The sequence below is a fragment of the Chelonia mydas genome, chromosome 13 (genome assembly GCF_015237465.2).
Source record: "Chelonia mydas isolate rCheMyd1 chromosome 13, rCheMyd1.pri.v2, whole genome shotgun sequence".
Classification (NCBI taxonomy): domain Eukaryota; kingdom Metazoa; phylum Chordata; order Testudines; family Cheloniidae; genus Chelonia; species Chelonia mydas.
In genome coordinates, this window is record NC_051253.2 from 25,997,549 (window position 1) to 26,019,293 (window position 21,745).

Below are 21,745 nucleotides of genomic sequence, written 5' to 3' on the forward strand. Positions count from 1 at the left end.
GCTATGTCGGCAGGAGAGCTTCTCCCATTGACATAACTACTGCCTCTCACGGAGGTGAGTTAACTACGCCGACGGGAGAAGCTCTCCCATCAGTGTAGAAGCATCTTCACTTAAGCGCTACAGCGGTGCAACTGCGCCAGTGCAGTGTTTTAAGAGTAGACCTGCCCCAAAACTCTTCATTGCAGGATGAAGATAGGAAAACCAGAAGAGGTCCGGGGCTATGCAATACAACTGCATGCCACAGGGGGCACTGTCCCTCTTGGACTGTCCATTGCTTGGAAGGAAACAAGTCTGATCAATACAAACCATGAACTTTGTGGGGAGAGTTTCTGACTTCTGTGAACGACTTTCCCTCCTTCCTTGCCCAGGTTGTTCTGAGGATTAGTTGCTTGTCTGTAAAGCTCTTTGAGATCCTTGCATGAAGGATGCTTCATGAGTGCAAAGTATTTATCATCATATCATTGATATAAAGTACAGGCACCCTTTGAATTGGGTTGGGAGCGTCTCTAATCTCAGTTTATGGCTATGGTAATCTGAGCACCAGTCCTACAGTTAATCCAGTCACTAGAACTCTCCATTCTAACACTTAGTTCTGTGTTTTGTACAATGCCTGGAACATTGGTGTCCTGGTCCAGGATGAGGGCTCCTAGGTGCTACAGAAATACAAATGATAATTCACAGTTGTCAGTTTGTTGTGTGAGAGATATCACACTCAAAATGTGTGCTTACTGGATCACCCCATTTAGCCAATCCATTGCTTAGCCTCTCTTAGACCACAAAGACCCTTTCTAGCCCCTGAGCTTTGGACTTGGTATAACTGTCAGGTAGCTTTCAGCTCATTTTCACAGGCTCCTATTCCATGACGTACCACCTCAGGATGACTTTCAATGTCTGCTGAGATAATGTTTCAGCAGCTAATGAGCCTGGCAGTGTAACATTCCAGGAAAATTTGTGTTGCTTCCTGGAGTGACTGGTTTGGGGTGGCTACGGCAGTCAGTACCAGCCAACCCTGCCTGGCTGTTCTTTGGATTGTGTCAATCCATTGCTAACCCAAACATGACCTCAATTTCCTTAATAAGCAATTTCAGCCTTAAGACAAAGGGGCCTAGTTAGGCCTGGAAATGTGAAACCTCCCATCTTTGTTTCCCTTTGGCTTTTGTAATCCAAAACTAGGGGGTTTGGTTCACAAGACTCACACCCTCGCCTCTCCGCTCCAGTTATTTCTATGAAGCTTTTGAAATCATTACAAGTTATGTTGTTTGAAAATCCAAGCTAATCCTAAAACCTCAAAAAGGAACAAGAAGAAGAATGAAGAGGATTGAAAGGTTATGTAGTCAGGGCTTCATTATAGTGACCCATGGCTGGTTCTCTGTAGCAGCACTAGCTACTAGTAGGTGGGGCTTTTTACCTCCTTTGAGGACAGCTGCTCCTCCAGTCTTGGAATTACTATAGCAGAGGATAAAACAGCCTTGATAATATAGCCCAGTAACTCCATCAGTTAGACTTGATCCCTTAGGCAGCCAGGCCTGATAGAACATCTTGGTTCAGCGTGGGTGAGCTGGGAGCTCCAGGCACATACAGCCAAGGGACCATGGCTACCCGAGAAGGACAATCATGGTTCAGTACCTCACTGGAGGCTTTTAAGAACAGGTTAGACAAACACTGGTCAGGAATGGTCTAGTTATTACGTAGTCCTGCCTTAAGTGCAGAAGGGTGGATTACATGGCCTGTTGAAGTCCTTTCCAGTCCTACACTTCTATGATTCTATTATCCTGCAATATCCTATTATAGTTATGAAAAGGGAATTAATATATTAAGGGGAGAATGGTCTGCATCCTTTATGACAACATTGGCAGCCAGTTGGAAAGCTCCCCTGGGTTCCAGGCTAATCCAAAGTGATTTGGGTACCTTCAATAATTGATCACTTCGGCTCTCCTGTAGGCAAGCACAGTAACCTGATTGGATGCTCGGGTGAGGTGCAATATCCCTCTCAGAGAATGAGCTTTAATGGCTCTTGAATAACCCAGAGACACTGCCCCTGCTGCTGTTGAGGGGTCTCTCGCTTTTGCTGTCATCAGAGCAGCACTTGCTGGAAACCAGGAAGTAGAAGCAAGAGCCGCAAAAGGGGGGATTCAATCTAAAATTAAACAGGCAAAATTATTTTCTTTTAAAGAAAAATCCCAGTTGTTTTATTATCCGCAATAGTGGATTCAGAGTAACAGCCGTGTTAGTCTGTATTCGCAAAAAGAAAAGGAGTACTTGTGGCACCTTAGAGACTAACCAATTTATTTGAGCATAAGCTTTCGTGAGCTACAGCTCACTTCATCGGATGCATATCTCCTGCTGGTAATAGCTTATCTAATTGGTTAGTCTCTAAGGTGCCACAAGTACTCCTTTTCTTTTTGCGAATAGTGGGATTATTATAGCAAATATTTATCATTACGAAAGGTTGTGCTGGTGGAGAGAAACACCCTCTAATTAGTGCCTCCAAGTTGCTGGGTGGTCCTGTAGATATGCTAAGCACCATCCTCAGATGACATGAGGTCAGCTGCTTGTTAGTATCTCAACTACACTGTTATAATATCCTTGTTTTTTCTTACAGTCCTTCGGAACATCTTTATCCTCTCCTGCGTGCTCATTGTCTGCTCCCTGCTGTTCCCAGTGCTCTGGCATCTCTGGATTTACGCAGGAAGCGCCAATTCCAATTTTTATTACGCCATCACGTTGACATTCAATGTAGGGCAGGTTAGTAAAATGAGGCAATTGGCAACACTTGTGCAACACAGCTGGGTGCCTGGTTACATGACAGTCAAATAAGCGATATCTGGCTCTCAACTAGCGGTCCTGGGCCCCCTGGGGGACCATGAGCAGGTTTCAAGGGATCCTCCAAAATAAACCAGAAACAGGGCCAGCATTAGACTCACTGGGGCTCGAGGCAGAAAGCCGAAGCCCAAGCTGTGGGGGGCTGAAGCCAAAGCCCGAGCAACTCCGCTTTGCAGGGCGTCCTGTGGTGCGGGGCCTCAGGTAGTTGCTCTGCTTGCTACCCTCTAGTGCCAGCCCTGGCTTTTAATCTACTGGATATGCATAAAAATAGTTGTGGTAGAGGTGGGCTGTGGAGGCTTTTATAGCGTGTTGGGGGACCTCAGAAAGAAAAAGGTTGAGAACCCGGTGTTACAGAATATGGTCCATTTTGTGCATCCTGCACTGATTGTAGCAAGCATCCTGGCTCTCTTGTCAAGCTGAGATTGTCACTGCCAAGAGCTTAGTCACGAGGCTCTAACACATTAAGAAGAAGCAGAACTATTCTGTCTGATTACTTGAACCATATCTTAATGTTCTGTCCAGCTTATGCTGCAAAATATACAGCCTGTAGCTTGGAAACAGAGGAAGGATCCCAGGTGCCTGGTTTGGAAGCTGGCAGATTTGTAAAACAGCAGTAAAAACTTCTATTTAAGTTAACATCCTACAAAGGAAAGTTAATACCCAAAAGCACCCAGATAATCTTCTTTCCTCCTCTTGAGCTCAAGTTCTGCAGGGTGCTGGTCATCCCCAGCTCCCATTGACTTCACTGAGATTGAACATGCTCAGCACCTCATGGGATTGAGACCCTTGTCCACAATTTCAGCAGCCTGCTAATTTCTTTTTCCTCTTTGTAAACTAGTATTTACCAGCAATAGACAGATCCCCCAAACTTCATCCACACTTCTCCCATTTACAGCTTGTGTGCAGAAAACGTAAAGGAGTAGCTAAGCCATTCCATATTGCTGATCTTCACCGAGCCTTGCGTCAATTTCACATGCAGAACAATTAGACTTTGTTCGCCCTTTGAAGAAACTGAATGTTCTTTTCATGTTAAAAATTAGACCACCTCTAACATTTTGGCACTCTGGGTGTGTGTGCGTCACCTTGTACCAGACAGGCAAGCTTACTGAGAGGCCAGAAATGAGCCATTTGTGCAGTTAAAACACAGTAGATTTATAAAGGGCGAAAGTTCTGAAATGTGAAAGCAAACAGTGGTAAGAGTGGGAGTAATGGCTATAAAGATACTGATCAAAAAAGCATAATCAGTGGGTCATAGGAGAAATCAGGGGCAGATGGTGGTTCTTTAACTCTCTAAATATGCACATTGCTAATGTATGAGGGGATCAGTAAAACTGCAATTTCATGTAGCTTTGTAAATGGAAAGAAAATGCACAGAGGGTTGTGTTCTGAGTCTTACTGGATCACTTCAGACTTCCATAGTTTCTTGTGCAATTTCTATGCTCAGAAGTTTTGGCTGTCTGTTCTCCCAAACACCTTTCTGAACACCTGTCAGAAACAACCAATCCCTAGTTCAGTAAGCAGTTTCACCTCTTGTGCAGAGGAGTAAGTCTGCAAGGAAAGGCTGTCCAAATCAGCAGAGATGATTGGTCTGGAGAGAGGACCACAAGGTTGAAAGTCATGAATTCCTGAATTTTGTTCCTAATTGTTCCTCTGTCTGTAACTTTAGGCAACTTTCCCCCTCTGTAAAATGGGAATAATACTTACCTGTCTCACAGGGGTGTTGCGGGGACTGACTTAACTTAACAGTTGGAAAGCACTTTGTGATCCTGGATGAAAGTTGATGTGGACATACAGAGCAGGAGTATTTGCCTGCTAGCTGGAAGGATCATCAGGTTTAAGACAGGAATCAGTGGCCTACATTGACTAATTTATCTTTCTTTCTAGTGGGCTGGGGAGACACAACAGAAGGGTTGGTAGGCCTCCTTCTTATGCTCCCACTAGTGCTTCTGTCCAAAAACAAGCCCAAACACAGGTGTGTGGCCTGAGTCAGCACCAGTGTCCACCTGCAGCTGTTAGACGTGGATAGCATTTAGTGATGCTAAGGATGGTGATTTAATCATGCTGATGTCTTAACGGTCCCAACTGGGACTGAAAATTAACAATTGACTGATGATCACTGTAGGAAGCACATTTGTCTGCTGAGTGGCAGACTCCAGCTGCACACGTTAACGTGCCCACCGTTCCTACTGCTGAAGTGTAGCCTACAGGTCCAGTGGGACCTCCAATGAAACAATGGTAGGCAGCAATCTTCTCACATCCAGTGAGATTCTGCTTGTTTGTAATACAGCACCATGAGGGAAATTGTCCCTATTGCTGGAAGGGATGGGTTTAGTTTGTGGAAAGACCCATATCTCTGCTGGAGTCAGGGAGTTGGATTGCCTCAACAATGTTCCCAATACCTGACATAGCAAGTTAGCGCATTATTAAAAGTGATGACTCACTAAAAGCAAGATTTCAGAGTAGCAGCTGTGTTAGTCTGTATTCGCAAAAAGAAAAGGAGTACTTGTGGCACCTTAGAGACTAACCAATTTATTTGAGCATGCTCGGGGGTCGCAAAGTTATGCGACCCCCCGAGCATGCTCAAATAAATTTGTTAGTCTCTAAGGTGCCACAAGTACTCCTTTTCTAAAAGCAAGATGTTTCCTTTGCCCTTCAGGTCACAAACAGATGATAGAGTGGTTCTCTAGCTGTCACTAAGCCCTCAGAGCTGCAGAAGGAGTGCTGTCTGCGTGCCTCCCTTTTTTCCCCTCCCACACATGTTTATGTCCAGTGGATCCCTGTAGTCTCCCCATCTGACTTGACCTACCTTACCCCGCAATCTCCCATGCGCTGGGATGCAGGGACCCTCTGTGCTATTGTGCTTAGTGGAAGGTAGAATGTGTGGAACCCTGTATGTGAATTCCCTGATCCTCCATGCAGACGGAGCCACATCAGTTCCATTGCACCCAGGCCCTAAGCACTCATGATAGGGTAGGAGTCGCCCCAGTGAGAGATTGTACCTTCCTGTCTCTGTCGCCTTTTTTACAATGGCAAAGGCACGCTCGCTTCCCTTTTCAGTTCACTCTCATTCTCTCCGTAACTTTTCCATTTTTATTCTTGGTTCTAAACGTTGGGTTCTTTATACTGCATTACTCATGCAGCTGGAAGGTACACACAGTGGGGCTTGCTGAGCTTTCTGCCAGTGTGAACCGTTCATCCTAGAAATCTTTAAAAAATGCTGCAATGTCTCCCTTTTTGGGACAGGAATATGCTGACTTGGCAGTAACTTCAGGGTTTTTCCCAGGGTTAATAGTCACGTGAACTGCTCCCCTCAGGTCATTAATCTCTAGGAATTGCCATGCAATAGCATGAGTATTGCAAGCTGAAAGCAGGGATCTCTTTACTGATGATGTTGGTTCAGTTGGAATGTATAGAGTATTACTAGATAATAAATGCCCTATGCATTGTTAATCAATTTAATTAAGTATTACAGGTTTGAATATAATTAAGTAAGGGGACCTTAAGTAACTTAGCTTGATTTGATTTATTAAGCGATGGTTAACGCAAAAGAGAAGTATATATTACCAAGTTTGTAGAACCATGCCTTGCAACCTGATGACAGTTTTTTTTAAATACTGTCTTGGTTTTGTCTATTATACCCAACTTGTTTAAGTTTCATTACTGTAGGGTTTTTTCCCCCAGCCTGCTAAAATAAAATATTTTATTTTAGTATATTTCCTAACTCATTACATTTATAAATGTCTAACTACAGGACTGAACATCTGTGATTTGTCCTTCACATTTGGCTAACTCATACCTCTGTTATTGTGGTTAGTATGTTTAAAAATACATATTAGTCTTAGGAAATACGACAAAGGTTGTCATAAGCCAGTACTTTTCCACTCTTAACATTACTACAAAGCATCATAGGACTCTTGCTTACAAACATGCTATAAAGCCTCTGGGAGAGCCTTGCCTACAAGTCAACAACATTCACCAGTCGGGTACCTTGAATCTTCACTTGGCATTCTGTTCAGCAGAATATGATGTGATGTGTAGCATCCCTAACTTGTTAGAGAGGCATCCACAGTCTTGGCTGCTTTTATAACTTGACATCATGAGCGGGGATTTTCTGTTGCAGATAGCATAAGAGCTACAGAGACCAGCTTCCCCGCTGTTAGCGAGCACTGCCCAGTGTCGCATGCCACATATTGGCACATAGTCCTTCTCCCACATAGATCCCTGAATGTTGTATCCCTTCGCATGACCATCACCCCTTTCTGTGATTCTTTCCCTGTTGGCAGAGTCTGGTGGGAGACTCAGTCAGCAGAAGACCCTCTGCAGTGCTCATCCTCAGTCTTGTCACTTTTCAGTAGAGCTGAGTGAAATGCTTCAGACAAAACTTGTTTTTTCCCCAAGAATGCGGTTTCAAGTCAGATTGGCAGTTCATTTCAGCTGAAATTAAAAAAGGAAAAGTTCCAGAAATGTCAGAACAAATTGTATCAAAACAAAACATTTCATTTTGTGGGGCTAGATTCACAAGAGGAATAAGGTGCCATTCACAAAATGGAGGAGGGGAGGAGCTGCCATCACTTCCCCCCCACCACTAGCCCTGTAGTTAGGGCTCTCACTGGGGATGTGGGAGACCCACGTTTGAAACCTGCTCTGGAGTTGTAGGGACTTGAACCCAGGCTTCCCCCAGGTTAGTGCCCTAACCCCTAGACTATAGGGTATCCTGGGGTGGGGTTCTCTCTGGCTGTCCTGTTGAAGCTGTTCCACTTTGTATAAAATTCTTGAATGGCTAATGTGCCAGACAGGGGGAGAGAGTGACCCCATATCCTGGTGGTTAGGGTACTTCCCTAGGGGGAGACCCCTCTCCCATCCCAGGTGAGTGCCAATCCTATTGGGCATAAAGGGATGCCACCACCATCTAGGCCTTCATTTCCTTTCCCTTTATAAAAACAAAGTTTAAAATACCCAAAACGTTTTTGTCTGATCCAAAATAGAATTTTTCTGACTTTTTCAATTCACTGAAAATTCTGAAAAAGTTTGTTTTGAGTTCAACCCTATTCCTGGAATTGACAGCGAATTGAAAAATTAGTTACTCTCACAGCTTTTCTTGTCAGGTCTGCTTTAAAAGGCAGGAAGGGTAGCACCAAAGCAGTCTTGACTGTGACCTCAGCATTCCTGTTGGCTTTGCAAGGACTCCCTTCCTGTCTTGACTTTCAGGTTCTCCCAGTTGCAGTTTCAAAACTGGCGCATCCCTGGGCTTTAATAATTCTGGCCTTCAGTGCTGTCCTGCAGATAGTATGTTGCAGTCATCAGAGGGCTGTTAATGACTGACCAAGCTGCATTCTGGCCAACCATCATCTTAAAGTTCCCAAACACAAACACACAGTACCCATTAAAGCTTTAAACAGAAGTAATTGCTGTCCTGAAATGAGCAGTTCCTTGGAAATCTATCCTTTTATTTATATTTTGGGAGGGTGCTGTGTCTGCAATGTATCTAGAATTATTTTGCTATTACATTCAAGAAAACAAATTGGAATCCGTTTTTCTGTCTGGCACCTTCCGTTTGATTAAGTGACTGTGTAGGGTCATGCAGCAGACGATATCACTTTGTGCTGTGATGTTGTTAGAAGGTCAGGCCAGGTCAGTGCTTGAATAGGAGACCTCCAAGGGATGCCTAGGTGCTGCAGGTAGTGATGCTAGAGATGTGGGCCATGGTGACGCTGCTTCTTTCTGAGTGAGTGCAGAACCAATACGTCAGCATGGTACTAGGCTGTTGCAGGTGCTGTTGAGGTCCTGGCCACTTGTGATCATTAAAGTTTGCATGGAAATCTTTGGAGGGGGAACGGTCGTAAAAGTGACTTGGCCACATTCCAGCATGGGTAATTATGTTCTGCTCTCTTTAATTCCCTTGCAGTTTCAGCAAGACAAAGAATTCTTCTTCACTTGCTAACCGGTTGTATAGCTTTGCTGCATGTTGTTAAACAGCTTCCTTGTTTCACCCTGCATCTTATCACCACTTCACTAGTGGATGGAGTTATCCCTTGTATATAGTCTCCGTCTCCATTTCAGTTTGCAGCATGCCTGGGGAGCCAACAGGATGAAAAATAATGTGATAGTAATGCAAGAGCATGAATTGTCTGTGTGTGACCTTTGTTTGCTGAGCTGCCAAAAACCCCTTTTACCCCTCCAGAGTGTTGCTGTGTAAACCTTTCTTGAGATCCTTGTGCACAGATTTCCTAGCCAGTGATACAGCAAGCCAGCAAAGCTTGAGTTGAAGGCAACTAATTATTTGCTCACTGTTGTGGTCTGGGGGGAGCAGTGGTTTTCTGTCATTTAATAGTTATCTTGAGTTGTCTTCATGTAGACTTACAAATGCAGCTGGCCAGTTTGGAAACATCCCCCTCCTCAGCAAGATGCATTACCAAGAATAACAGCAGTTACATAAAAAATAATACCTAGGGTGGTCATAAAGCTATAAATACTACATATCTGCATCCATTGAGGTCAATGGCAAAAGGGCCATTATGAGACTTTTGTACAGGCCTTATGAGACTTAAGTACAATTTCAAAAGCACCTAAGTTACTTAAGAGCCAGAGTCTCAGAGAAGATCAACAGGACTTGGGCGCTTTTGAAAATGTTTTCCTTAGTCATCTCATCACCCAGGAAGTATGTGTTTGTCATATGAGAATCATCTATCTTACAAAGTTATTTCCTTAACAAAGGAGGATCTTCAGTTTATATTGCATTAAATCCATTGATCAAATGCATTTTAACACAAAATAGAATACAAAGTTAATCTTTGTTTTGTGAAGATTCCTTCATCTGTGTCTTAAAATGCTTTTCAGAGTGTAAATAACAAGTAAAGACAGAGAAAAATCAGATATATTAAGCAAGGAGAAAAGATCCATTTTCAGGTAGGTTATGGAAGTGGAGGAGTTATGAGTTATGTTAGAGTATAAGTGGATGAGACGTTGAGGTACAGGACTCCAAGGGCTGCACAGGAGAAGGCTCTTGTGTCAACAGCGGCAAGATTGTGTAAAGACAAGATTTGCACAACTTTCCTTTTGTTATGTTTGTATTTCTTTAACTGTTCCTCAATCAGTTGAATGCATTTTATGCCTTAAAGTGAAATACAGTAGGGTTTAGACCACTTTAATCCAAACTCTGCAGATTGCTGGGAGATTTCAGTTTTGAGGAGAAGCCAGAAAAGATGACGGATTTTTTTATTATTATTTATTTATATCCGGAGCAAGTTTTAGGCTAAAGTTGGGATGGGGGGGAGATTGGAACCTTCCCCACAAGTAGCAGCCTCTCACACTCTGTCTAGCTGAAGGAGCAATGGCTGGTTGCTGTGTGTCTCAGAATCATACGGGCTCCTAAAACCTCTACTGGATTGTATTCATTTTCTAAAGGAAGAACAAGAGCAATCTCTAAGCAAAAACCCTAAGGCTAAACTCAAACAAAACATTGGAAGCAGTTTAAAGCTTTTGCTGTCCTGCTCAAGATACATTAGAAGTTGCCTGTTACCCACGTTCACATCACATCTGTTCCCCGGGGTGCTGTCCTCTTTTAACCCGTGGGCTTTTAGTGTAAGATGGGTGCAGCAGTTTTTCACAAGCTGCAGCGTATCAGCACAAAGTTTAAAGGGTGTGGGAAATAAACCACCTCTTTGTAAGATCCCATAACTCTTGGCTGTTTTAACAAGAGTTAACATGTCGCTGTAATGTCACAGGCGGACTTCTTTGGGAGCCTTCCCAAAAAGGAGCTGTGACTAGCGCTTTGGTTACTGTCCGTGAGAGCGACATGTCACCGAGGTCCATGAAGGGAAGGAATGAAAATAGGGATTCCCAAAGGGTTGTTTCTTGTGCCTTTGTTTTTGGCATTTGTGATGTCTTCATTCACACTGGCAGGGAAGCCAGGGCATCTGCAGCTTGACTTGGCCAGAGCTGGTTATCTGAAGTGACTGGCCTCGCTTCTCAGAAAAGCAAAGGGCTGCGAGGAATGGCAAAGGAGCAAAAGGTTGGGATTCAGGAAGCCCTGAGATCTAGCCTTGGCTCTGTCATGGGCGTTTTTAAGAATTTGCGTGAGAGCAACATGTAACTGCCCCAGTCAGGGCATTGTACAGTCACAGTGTACTGAGGAGTTACTGTAGCCAAATCGCTTCATCCCTTTGTGCCTTAGAGTCTTCATCTGTAGACGATGGATAACAACACTCACCCACCTCACTGGAGAATGGTGAGGGCTGATATTCCGACAGCGCCTTGGCCATGGACAGGGCCATGGGTCTGTTACTGAGCAACTGGTCTTGGATTACTTTTACCATTATTTTGTGAGCTTCAGTCTTCTCTTGGGCCTGCCTTTTCCAGGGAGAAGCCCTCCCCCCTACTTGGGGTTGAGGGTTGCAGGGAGTTGGCCCACCCTGGGACTCTACCTGTTCTGTCCTTCTGTCAGGGCAGCAGTATTGTTGTTTTAACCGTTCCTCACATGCTAATCAATGCCAGATTAGCGCTATTGTTGCATGCAAAAAGCTGTATTAATGCAACACTGGCTTAGATTATAAAGGCACAGAAATCAAGAAATCAAAGTTATGTTCCCTGCAGCAGTCATAACTCAGACCCCTTCTGTGCATTAAAAAGGTTCCATTAAAATCAGCACTTCCCAAGAGATACCGTACCATGGTGTCTAAGATACCCCGCTTACCTCCTGTTCTAAGTATACTGCTGTGTGGTAACTGATTATCGACTTTCTAAGATGGCCACTGTATAAAATTTGTATTCTAGGTAGTGGTGACTCTAAGGCTTCTAATATAGCTGTGCTGTTCCTGTGGGAAGTATCCCTGCATGCTCCATGAGGGGGTGAAATCTGAAGGGAGGCAGGTGAGAAGTGCCTGTGTGATAGGGGACTGTGCTATTAGAGTGAAAGATTACCCACCCTGTGGCCATGTGCCCCCCCACCCTCCCATCTGAGCTTTGCAGTGCCAGTCCCTCCTTGGGGCTGGCAGCCTTTTCGCTGTACTGTCACACATGGGAGATTCAACCCCAGAGCAATTTGACCTTGAACTTAATGTGTGCTCATCAGAGCACCCACTCACTTATGTATGTATTTCAGCAGACAGCCTGGTCGGTGCACATTAAAACGCACTGTCACTAGTAATAGTACCTAGCTCTGATGTATCGCTTTTCGTTAGTAGATCGCAAAGCATTTTAAAAATGAGGTCAGTTTCGTTATCCCTATTTTACAGATGGGGAAACTGAGGCACAGAGCAGTGAAATGACTTGCCCAAGGTCACCCAACTGCCCTTTGGCAGAGGCAGGAATAGATCCTAGGCCTCCTGAGTCCCAGTCCAGAGTTCTGGCCACTAGGCAACACTGCCTCCCTCATCAACAGTTCTGCCACACCTCTGGGACTCCTTAGGGCACCAGCAAAACTACACTTACAACCTGTGATGGAAACCACTTACAACACAATTGTCCCCGTTCTGTTTCGCAGTGTAGACTGGCCCTTAGTCGGTCTGCCCTGTCATTAATAGCAAGAGGGTGCTGCAGGCAGAGAGGTGTATTGCCCCACAGAGCGCCATGTTACACTTCCAAGGATAGCTGAGAGGTAGAAATGCCATCCAGGGACTCTCAGCTCTCTAGCACGGAGATGTTTTCTCATTGCACGTATGATGCCGCTCTCAGAGTTGTTTGGCTGCAGCAGAGCTGTGTGTTCACAGGAGCGCTCGTGCTTTTAACAGTTGGAAGATGCAAATATTTCAGTCACGGGCCAAAACAAGTCTTGCAGCAAATGAGTGATTGTGAGTGATTTGTGGACTAACCTGGTGGTTCAGGACAAGGCAGATTTATAGACAATATTATACATTTCTGTGGAGCCTCTGTATGAGGCTCTTGAAGCGTTTTCCAGATGTTAATGAGTTGAGCCTCACAATCTCATGGCTGAGGTGATTAACCTCATATGGAGAATCTGGGGAACGCAGGGGCTGTGACTTGCCTAGGTTCTGAGTTCTAGTCCTGGCTCTGCCACTGGCTTGGTGTGGGGTCTGGAGAAAGCCACTTAACTTCTGTTTCCACAACTGTGAAATGGGACTGTTCTGAGGCTTCATTAATGTCTGTACAGCACCCTGGAAGAGAAGAGTATCATGTAAGTGCTAGGCATTCCTGTCATCACTGAAATTACCCTGTGGGGAAAACCTGAGGTGGCTGTTACTGGCAGCTCTGGAGAGAGTGGGACCAGTTGTCGTGTGCGTCTCTCTTTTACTAGAATATTGCAGTGTCTGACAGGTCACCCTTGTGGCCAGTACGACTGCAAACCCTTCCTGAGTCACTTTTCTTCCTTCCTCTGCCCAGGTATTTCTTAGCAAGATGCTAGGAGAGGGAAATGGCCTAAATTAAACACGTGTGGCTTCCCTGCTCAGGACTTTAACCAATTGAAAATCGCCAGCTCTCAAGGCTTAAACAAGTGGAGTTTGACAGAAACTCCCCCCCATAAGACGTTGCAGAGCGAAGGGTATTATTTTGGGTTTTACGCTTTCTTCTGAAGCATCCACCTTTGCCCATTATTAGAGATGGGATGCCACATGAGACAGAGCATTAGCTTCTTCCAGTGCAGCGAGTCTGGGGTGTTGGGATTCCCTCCAAGATCTTTTTCAGCTTATTCAGAAACCTTGTCCAGTACCGGGAGAAAACTTCATCCAGTTCTCTGGGATCCAAAAAAACTCAGTTTGACTCCAGATTTCATCACTCAGGTGTCTTTATTTGGCATACAGCAAAACTGCTCTGAGATGATCAGACTCAAGGATAATGAGTACATAAGAACGGCCATGCTGCGTCAGATCAATTGTCCGTCTAGCCCAGTATCCTGTCTTCTGACAGTGGCAATGCCAGGTGCTTCAGAGGGAATGAACAGAACAGGTAATCATTAAGCAATCCATCCCCAGTCGCCCATTCCCAGCTTCTGGCAACAGGGGCTAGGGACACCATCCCTGCCCATCCTGGCTAATAGCCATTGATGGACATATCCATCAATGGGTATAGGGTGTACCACACATCCAAAGTTACACAGAAATCCTTTCCCTTCATATACATTTACACATTACATTGCTTTTACTATATATTACATCACACATTTTTGGATTGGCGTGTTTACTTTGCAGGAACCAGTCACTGTGCAGCATGGTCTGTCCATGCATGTCCTCATTCGACCTATTCCTTACCTCATCTTTACATCCATAACTAATCTTGTCCATTGTTAGTAAATGGTTCCCTGGGTGTTCTCCCTCTTATCTTCGCTGGCTCAGACATAGTGTGTGTTTCAACCTAATGATCTGTTTACCTCCTTAATTCTGTCTTCCAAGAAATGAGGCCTCCTTCCAGGAGTTAATTACTCATGTCAGGCCAGGCCTTAGCTACATGGGGCTCCTAAAAGTTCCATACAGCTGGAGATGTTTGTGGTGACAATAGATGGGAATTATTTCCCCATCTGTGCTAGAGAAAATAAATATTCCAGAAAAAAAAACCCTGGAAAGAGGGTGTGTATTTACTGCACATAAGGTCCAGGCTTGTGTCTTGGCATGTCCATGCATAAGCAAGGCTGCCAGTCGAAGGGAAGATTAGTGGAAGCTTTGTGCTGGTGCAGCTAATGAGTAGACTACCTTCCTGGAATGTGTTGCAGCCATGGGGGATCACCTGTTGTCAGCATCCTTCATGCAAGGGAACACTGATTTCCCCTGGAAGCAGAGAACACTAACTACAGGTGTCTTTGCCACTGCCTTGCATGGGACTTAGAACCTCTTTTGCTTGAAGCTGTTGACACCTCCTGTGTGGCTGTGCCATTAGTGAGAGCGGCATGTCCAACAAGCTGTGCCATAGCCTCTGCTTGAAGGAATCAGCCTTGACTGGGAACAGCGTCATCCTTTTCACAGCAAGCAGTTGTGTTGTCGCAGGGTGTTAGAGATGAGCTCCTTAAGCTGCAGATCTCTTCAGTGATAAAGAGTCAGGGTGGGGAAGGGGATGCAGAAGATGTAGGATCTGGAAGCAGAATTGTTTTCCAGATCAAAAGGCTTTTACAGCCTTCCGTGGAAGTGTTGACTCATCTTTGTGAAGTCAGCACTGCGGGAGATCTGAGCCTGTGACCGGAAGCCAGGAACTTGTGCTCAAATACCATGGCGATGGGTGTATGCTGTTGCCAGACTCCTGAACACAGCTTTGACACAGCTTCTGTCCGTGGCTATAGGCAAGACACACAAGCCATCTATGCCTCAAATACAGCCGTGTGTAAAGTATGCACCTCCCGTAGGTGTGTGGGGAATGTTTAAGTCCATGATTGCAACATGTCGTTGCAGTGAGGTGCTGCTGAGGGCCTCGGATCAGAGGGTAGCTGTGCTCCTCTTGGCACTGCAGCCCGACAGCAGCTGCACCTGGCTGCTGCTTTCCCTTCTCCTTGGGCACAGCCAGCCTTCTCTCTCCTTCTTCCACACCCCACTTCAGGCACTGCCTCCCAGCTCCTTCTCTCCCAGCCTTGCCCCAGCTCTCCGCTGCCTTGTGCTTTCCCCTTCCGTCTCCGCCAGCCCCACTGACCACCCAAACTTCCACAATCCCCTGCACTTCCCACTCCATCAGACCCGCCCCAGCCCTCCCATCTGCAGCCGCATGACCTGCCCCACCACCAAGCTGCCTCCTGCTGACAGTGCAGCTCCCTTCGTACCTCTCACACCCGGCCCATCACCCCATTCCCTTGATCCAGTCAGCACCCAGAAGGGCTGTCAGGTGAAATTCCATCTTGAATGAATTCACTGAGTAGCATAATGAATGCTCGGGAAGTACTTTGCAGCTGTGACATGCTGTTGTTCGGTTGTTATAGTGATTGCTACCCCTGTACAGTGCTATAAAGGCCTCCAGCTCCAGAATGGGTCAGGGTCACTGGGTGAATGTGACTGCTTTGTTCCCAGGCGGACTGCATCCAAGTGCTGATGGGCAGATATGGGGACAATGGTATCAGTGGATGAATGGCAAGTGGGTAAATAATAAATAGTGTTTTAAGAATGACCAAACTTTGGCACTCACCGAAAGCCAGTCCCTGTTGTGGGAGCTGCCCGGGTTGGCAGTTACAGAAAACAAGCCCTCCCTAAACGCTGGAGTTCAGGCCTTCCCCACGGAACCGTTCATTGAGTCAGCTCTTGAGTTTTCACAAACAACGGTGCCTTGTACCGTACACTTGTACAGGACCCAGCATAATGGGGCCTCACTGCAAAATATAGATTCATTTGGGAGGGAGGGTAGTTGTTAGTGGCTGGGACTCCTGTGGTCTCTTTCCTACTCTGCCACTGACTTGCTATACTAACCTGGGCAAGTCACTTAGGCCCAAATTTTGAAAGGTGTATAGGCATTGCTTCGCTCAGTATGCAACACCTAAATACCTTTAAAAAGCTGGGCCTTAGTCTTCCTGTAATTTACCCGTCAGTACAATGTGTATTGGTAACACTGAAGTTCCAAAAGCCTCTATCTCGTTTCCTTTTGTATTAGACCCTGAGCATTTGTGGCTTTTCTTCTAGTCCTTCCTAGGCTCTTGTCCTCTCTGAATAAAACAGTAACTCAGAAGTGATCAGACTTTAAACTAAAGACCATTAGAAGTAATCAGCATGGGGTTCTGAGTTGGGAGAGGTCGGATTGGGTTGTCACTGCTCTCCTGAATGAAAGACGAGGTTGGGAATGATATGGGAAAGAGCTTTGCATCAGTGGTCTGTAAAACTAGCTAGTCTTTGGTATGAAGTGTCACTTACACCCTGTACATTTCACTTCTGCAGATCCTGCTCATCTCTGATTATTTCTATGCCTTCCTCCGGCGAGAGTACTACCTCACTCACGGACTGTACTTGACAAGGAAAGACGGGACGGAGGCCATGCTCGTTCTGAAATAATCACCCTGCGCTGCATGACTTGGGGAATGGACTTCTATATGAAACACGCAAAGCTTGGGGTGGGTGGGGAGGGTTCCCTGAGAGTGGTCTGACTGGTGGGATGTTACCTACTGCGGAGGAAGAAAGGGCTGAGGTTTGGATGGGATTACCCTCTTTGGCAGTGACGTTGAGTTCAGAGCCAAGACCATAAGAACTGGCCAAAACCTGCTGCTGCTAGGGCCACGTGGCCTCTGTCGAAGCACCTCCCTTCCTCCTTCAGCTGTGCTTTCTGCTACAATACCAACCATCAGTCCTGGGCAATCCCAGCGGGTGGCTGGGCTGACGTCAGGGCTGCATCTCAGGCCCAGAGAGTTAAGGCCATAAACCCTTTAATTTATTATCATCACTTGTGGGGAAAACCACTGGAGATGTAGGTTTCTCTTTCTGGAACTGAATGCCACTGGAAATCTCTTCGTAGACTGCTTTTGTTCCTCCTCCTTCATTGCTTTCCTCAGTAATGCTCCTGCTTGGCATGCAGCAAGCTCTGGGGACTTGGCTTTGACCGACTTAGACACTTGTTTCTTCATTCTGTCGTTGCATCTGGAAATCAGAGTGTCTCTTAAACAGTGGACAGCTCCTGCAGTGAATAGAGGATCCAGGGGACAACCCATTGGCTTTCCATAGCAGAGAGAAAGTGATAGCATGAACCATCTGGGAGGGATGTACAGTAAAATCACCAAACTGAAACACAAATCACCAGGAAGAGGGGGAAGGGAAGTGAGTGCAGGGAGAGGGAGGGTTGGGGATAGTCTGGGGGTTTCACTTTAAGGGAAAAGGGAGACCATCCCTTTGGAAGCTGGACAGCAGTATTGGGAGGTTTCAGGGGAAGGGACAAAATAATAGAAATAACATCACTTATTGAATCCATGCAGAGCGTGGCTGCATGTGGAATACAGAGTGTCACCCCGCCCCCTCTTTTATTATTTGGGGCTTGTGTTTAGATCCTTGAGCTGCCCCGCTCTGGGATTTTGGGAGAGAGGCCAGGAGGGAGAATTCCTCTCTCTAGAAATACAAATCCAGACCAGAAGGCGCCTCTTAGTACTTTGGGGTGCCTGGGCTCCAAATGGGCTGCAGCCACTTAGCAAGGAGAGACATTTACCCAAAGTGTTATTCCCTCGCACCTAGAGCAGCATTAAAATGGGGCTACTCTCAGAAAAGTGACTATGCAAAAACGGCATCTCACTCCCCAGCGCTGGTCCCTGTGTGCCAGAGCCACCCGCTTTAGGGACCAAGATAAGTTTTGCTGCTGCTCTTAACTCTTCAGACCTGACACAGCTCCAAGAAACCAAGCAGGATCCGAGCCAGGGTCCTTGGCACTGGCGCCGGCAACACAAGCCAGAGAGAGCCCAGCTCACCTCTCAGAACCCAAGGGGGCGTGAAGGGCTGCTCATTCGAAACCCCCTTTCATCGTTTTGCTTTTACACCGAGCACTGTTAAGCAGAGAATGATTGAGACCACGGTCATGCACACCCCTGCCCAGGCCCCTTTGCAGAGTCACTCCGCTGGACGTGGTGCCTTTCTCCTACATTTTCTGTCTCGTCAGGCAGGTGTTCAGATGGCTTTTTGTAAGAAAACTACAAACTCTTGCCTTACTGTGCTGCTGTTGGCACTTGGGCAGGTGGGTTTGGGCCGAGTCCAACCTGCTGTACGCAACACCCAGCCGCTCCCGCGTGGGAATTCCCCCGGAAGAGACAGGCTCCTGGCCCCAGCTGCAGGAGGGCGCTCAGACCAGCTCTCCCCTCAGCTGTCAGGTGTTTGGGACACATCACAAAGTGGATATAAATCACGCAAGTTTCAAATGCTTCCCGAGTGCTCTGTGCAGCAGTGATGCTGCGGGGACGAGGGGCTCCTTACCCTCTGCCCCAGGCCATTGTTTTGGGCTTGTGCTTGGAGGAAAACTCCAGGGTCCGCGTCATTTCCTGTTTAAATGAATCCAGGACTCTTCTTGTTCAAGGTCTGAATTGCCTTAAATTGCGCTTAATGTAATTCTAGGTAAGGAGCCCAGAGGCTGCTCTATCTTGCAGGATGGGAGCAGGACCAGCGGTTTGGTACTGTGCACTTCCAGGAGTGGGGCAAGCAGGTGGCTTTGGGCTAGATTCCCGGCCGGTATAACCATGTGCAAGCCAATGGTGCCAGCACAGGTGCTTAGGCCAACTGAATTTGCACCCTTGAAAGTTGTCTGAAACTCGGCCTTCCAAGTCATCAGCTTTTCCCGCTCTGCGAGGGCGAGCGGGTTAGTCCTGCCCAAATGGCAGCCTCCAAAGGCCAAGTCAGAGCAAGTGACGGCAGGAGATACTGCCGTGGCAACGGGGTGTCCGAGAGCGCTCTTTGGGGGTGAGACTTGGGCACTATTAGAATGACAAGTTGAGTGAGGGGATAGCCTTTATTGGAGCAAGTTCTGCTGGGGAGGGGGAGACAAGCTTTCAAGCCACACAGAGCTCTGCTAAAGCCATTCGTTAATGTAACTGACAGTCTGGCTTCCCTGCCTAGTTGAAATGTGTCCCAGTTTTACCATGGGTCTCCCTCTTCCCCCCCATCCCCCTTTCATCCTCTTAATCCTAATCTCGGCTGGCGCGGGAGCCCTGGAGCTGCAGTGTCCTGCCATGGGCAGTTGTCATGGCAGCAGCCACTTTCTCTCCCATGTGTTGCAGGGTCTCAGTGTGGGATAAATGAGGTTTGTTTTGTTCCAAAGCGGATTGCCTGGCACGGGCTTCTTCTCCTTATGAGGCACCTCCCCCTGACCTGTGGAAGGCAGGATCCTGAGTTCAGACCCAGCTGCTCTGGTGGATTATATAAAACCTAGGGTCATTGGCTGACCCTTTGCTGATGCTTTTTTAGAAAACATTTCTGCCCTCTTGGACATCCTTGAGGTTTGCAGAATTAGACACACAGGGAAGCCCAGCAGCCTCGATCTCTTTCTGTCGGATTACCCAGAATGGGCTTGTTTCCTCCAAGAACTGGGCCCCATCTGGGCTGGAGGGAGGGGTGAGTCGTGGGTATGAAACAGAGCTTACATGTGTGTCTATTGGGGTCAAAATCAGAAACACCCACCTTTTTCCCCTCAGAATGGCTGAAATCTTAACTGAGATCGCTCCAGGCCTGCGGCTGGGGTCACGTTTTCGCAGACTTGGCGCGATTGCTTTAAACCCCCACCGTGTTGCAGAAAAGGCTCTGTGCAGCCTGTCAGATGCTGGAGCTGGCCAGCTGAATGTTTGAGTGGCAGCTCCAATGTGTGGGGCACAAACTGCCCTCTGGCTGGGACTCCCCCATCATGGAACGGGTAATGGATTTTCTCTTGCAATGACATGTTTGCTGCTTTCAGCTCCATGGCCTTATACTGGCAGGTCTTATTCTGGGCAGCTACATTAGCTTCCAGCATTGGAGGGTGGATTTTGAATCTCACTTGCAATCTGGTCCTCACATCTACATCCTGTGTAATTTCAGAAAGTGAGTGATTTAACATTGGTGCTTGAGGGTCCCAAACTGCTCTAGGGATCACCAGTGGCCTGCAGAGAGCTGGCTTGGGGCATGGCACTATTTGCCTTCTAGCTTGGAGCTTTATACTGATGCCCCTCATTATAATCTCTGGGCATCTTCTATGTTAAATCAATAACCTATTAAACGAGGGATCAGCAACCTTTGGTACGCAGCCTGCCGGGGTAAGCCCCCTGGCGGGCCGGACGGTTTGTTTACCTGCCGTGTCCGCACGTTCGACTGATCGCGGCTCCCACTGGCCGCGGTTCGCAGTTCCAGGCCAAGGGGGGCTGTGGGAAGCAGCGTGGGCTGAGGAATGTGCTGGCCACCCTTCCTGCAGCCCCCATTGGCCTGGAGCGGCGAAGCCGCGGTCAGTGGGAGCCGCGATCAGATGTCAAGTCCACTAGGAGACTACAAGCCATATCCAAAATAGCTAGAGCTGAGAGTTTGCCTGCTCTCCCCTGCAACCTTGTGGGTTCAGTTATAAGGCTGTTCTGCTCTGAAAAAACAGTAACCCAATCTTTCCTCACTGGCAATATTACCAGGTTACCACATACAAGCTTAGGAACGCTTTCTTCCTCAGTTTCAGTTAAGTCCAGAACCACCTCTGGGACAACTGAAATATCCTCAACCTTCATAGGCTGAGGCACCTTCTGTCTGCTCCACAGGCAAAGGGCTGGAGGTGCGTTCTCCTTCGTTAGGCACACAATTGGAAAGAGTTTTTCCTTCAACAAATAAATTCTTGCTTTCCACAAACAGTGGCTCATCAGACGGAGCTACTTTAAGCACATCACTTTTACCTGGTTCAGGCTCACTTTTACAAACTTCACTTGCCAGCAATCCATCACCCGCCAGAAATCTACCCTTACCTTCCTCAGTTAGGGCTTCAAACTGACCATCAACATTAATGTGCTCCAAAGAAGTGTTTCCCAGAGATTCTTTCTGTGCATCATCTAGTCCTAGACTCACTTCTGAGACACTAGACAGACATTCAGAAATTTCTTCACCATATAAACTACTTTTCTGACTGGACAAACAGCTATTTTCCACAATCCAAGGCTAGAGAAACTCTCTTCCTTGTTATAGCATACCTGGTTAAACACATGCAACTTCTTAGAGTCAAACACCCCCACCCCTGCCCCTTTCACAAATTTCCCTGTCTGTTACAGACAATACAGAGGATTCACATTTATACTTTTTCTGGGACCCGGTTATGACCTTACTCTGACTAAACATCGCTTTAAGGTCATTCCCAATAAAAAGATCTGTAGGCAATAACTTCCTTACACCAACTATAACTCTAATACCATTCCATTCAATGTGGATTTCAGCTAAAGGCACACTCAGTAAACTCATAGAGGATTACAATATTCACACTCTTATCTGGTAAATAATCTTCCTCTCTGACAAAATCTGCTTTAACTAGAGTGATGTTAGAAGCTTTTACCATTGATTTTTACACTCTTTAGGAATCTCCTATTACCACCCCCATACATAGGATT

At 46.5% G+C, this 21,745-nt stretch overlaps 1 protein-coding gene across 3 annotated transcripts in view; it reads left to right on the top strand.

The window, feature by feature from the left end:
- PIGU (phosphatidylinositol glycan anchor biosynthesis class U) overlaps positions 1-18,568 on the top strand; it is a 42,591-nt gene extending 24,023 nt beyond the window's left edge. For 2 of the 3 annotated variants that reach the window (XM_007057158.4, XM_037915915.2), the window contains exons 11-12: positions 2,603-2,745; positions 16,617-18,568. In XM_007057158.4, the coding sequence (XP_007057220.1) occupies positions 2,603-2,745; positions 16,617-16,730 (257 nt within the window). In that variant the 3' untranslated portion in view covers positions 16,731-18,568. The remainder of the gene's footprint in view (positions 1-2,602; positions 2,746-16,616) is intronic. The other variant, XM_037915914.2, reaches the window with a different exon arrangement.
- The last annotated feature ends 3,177 nt before the right edge of the window (positions 18,569-21,745 follow it).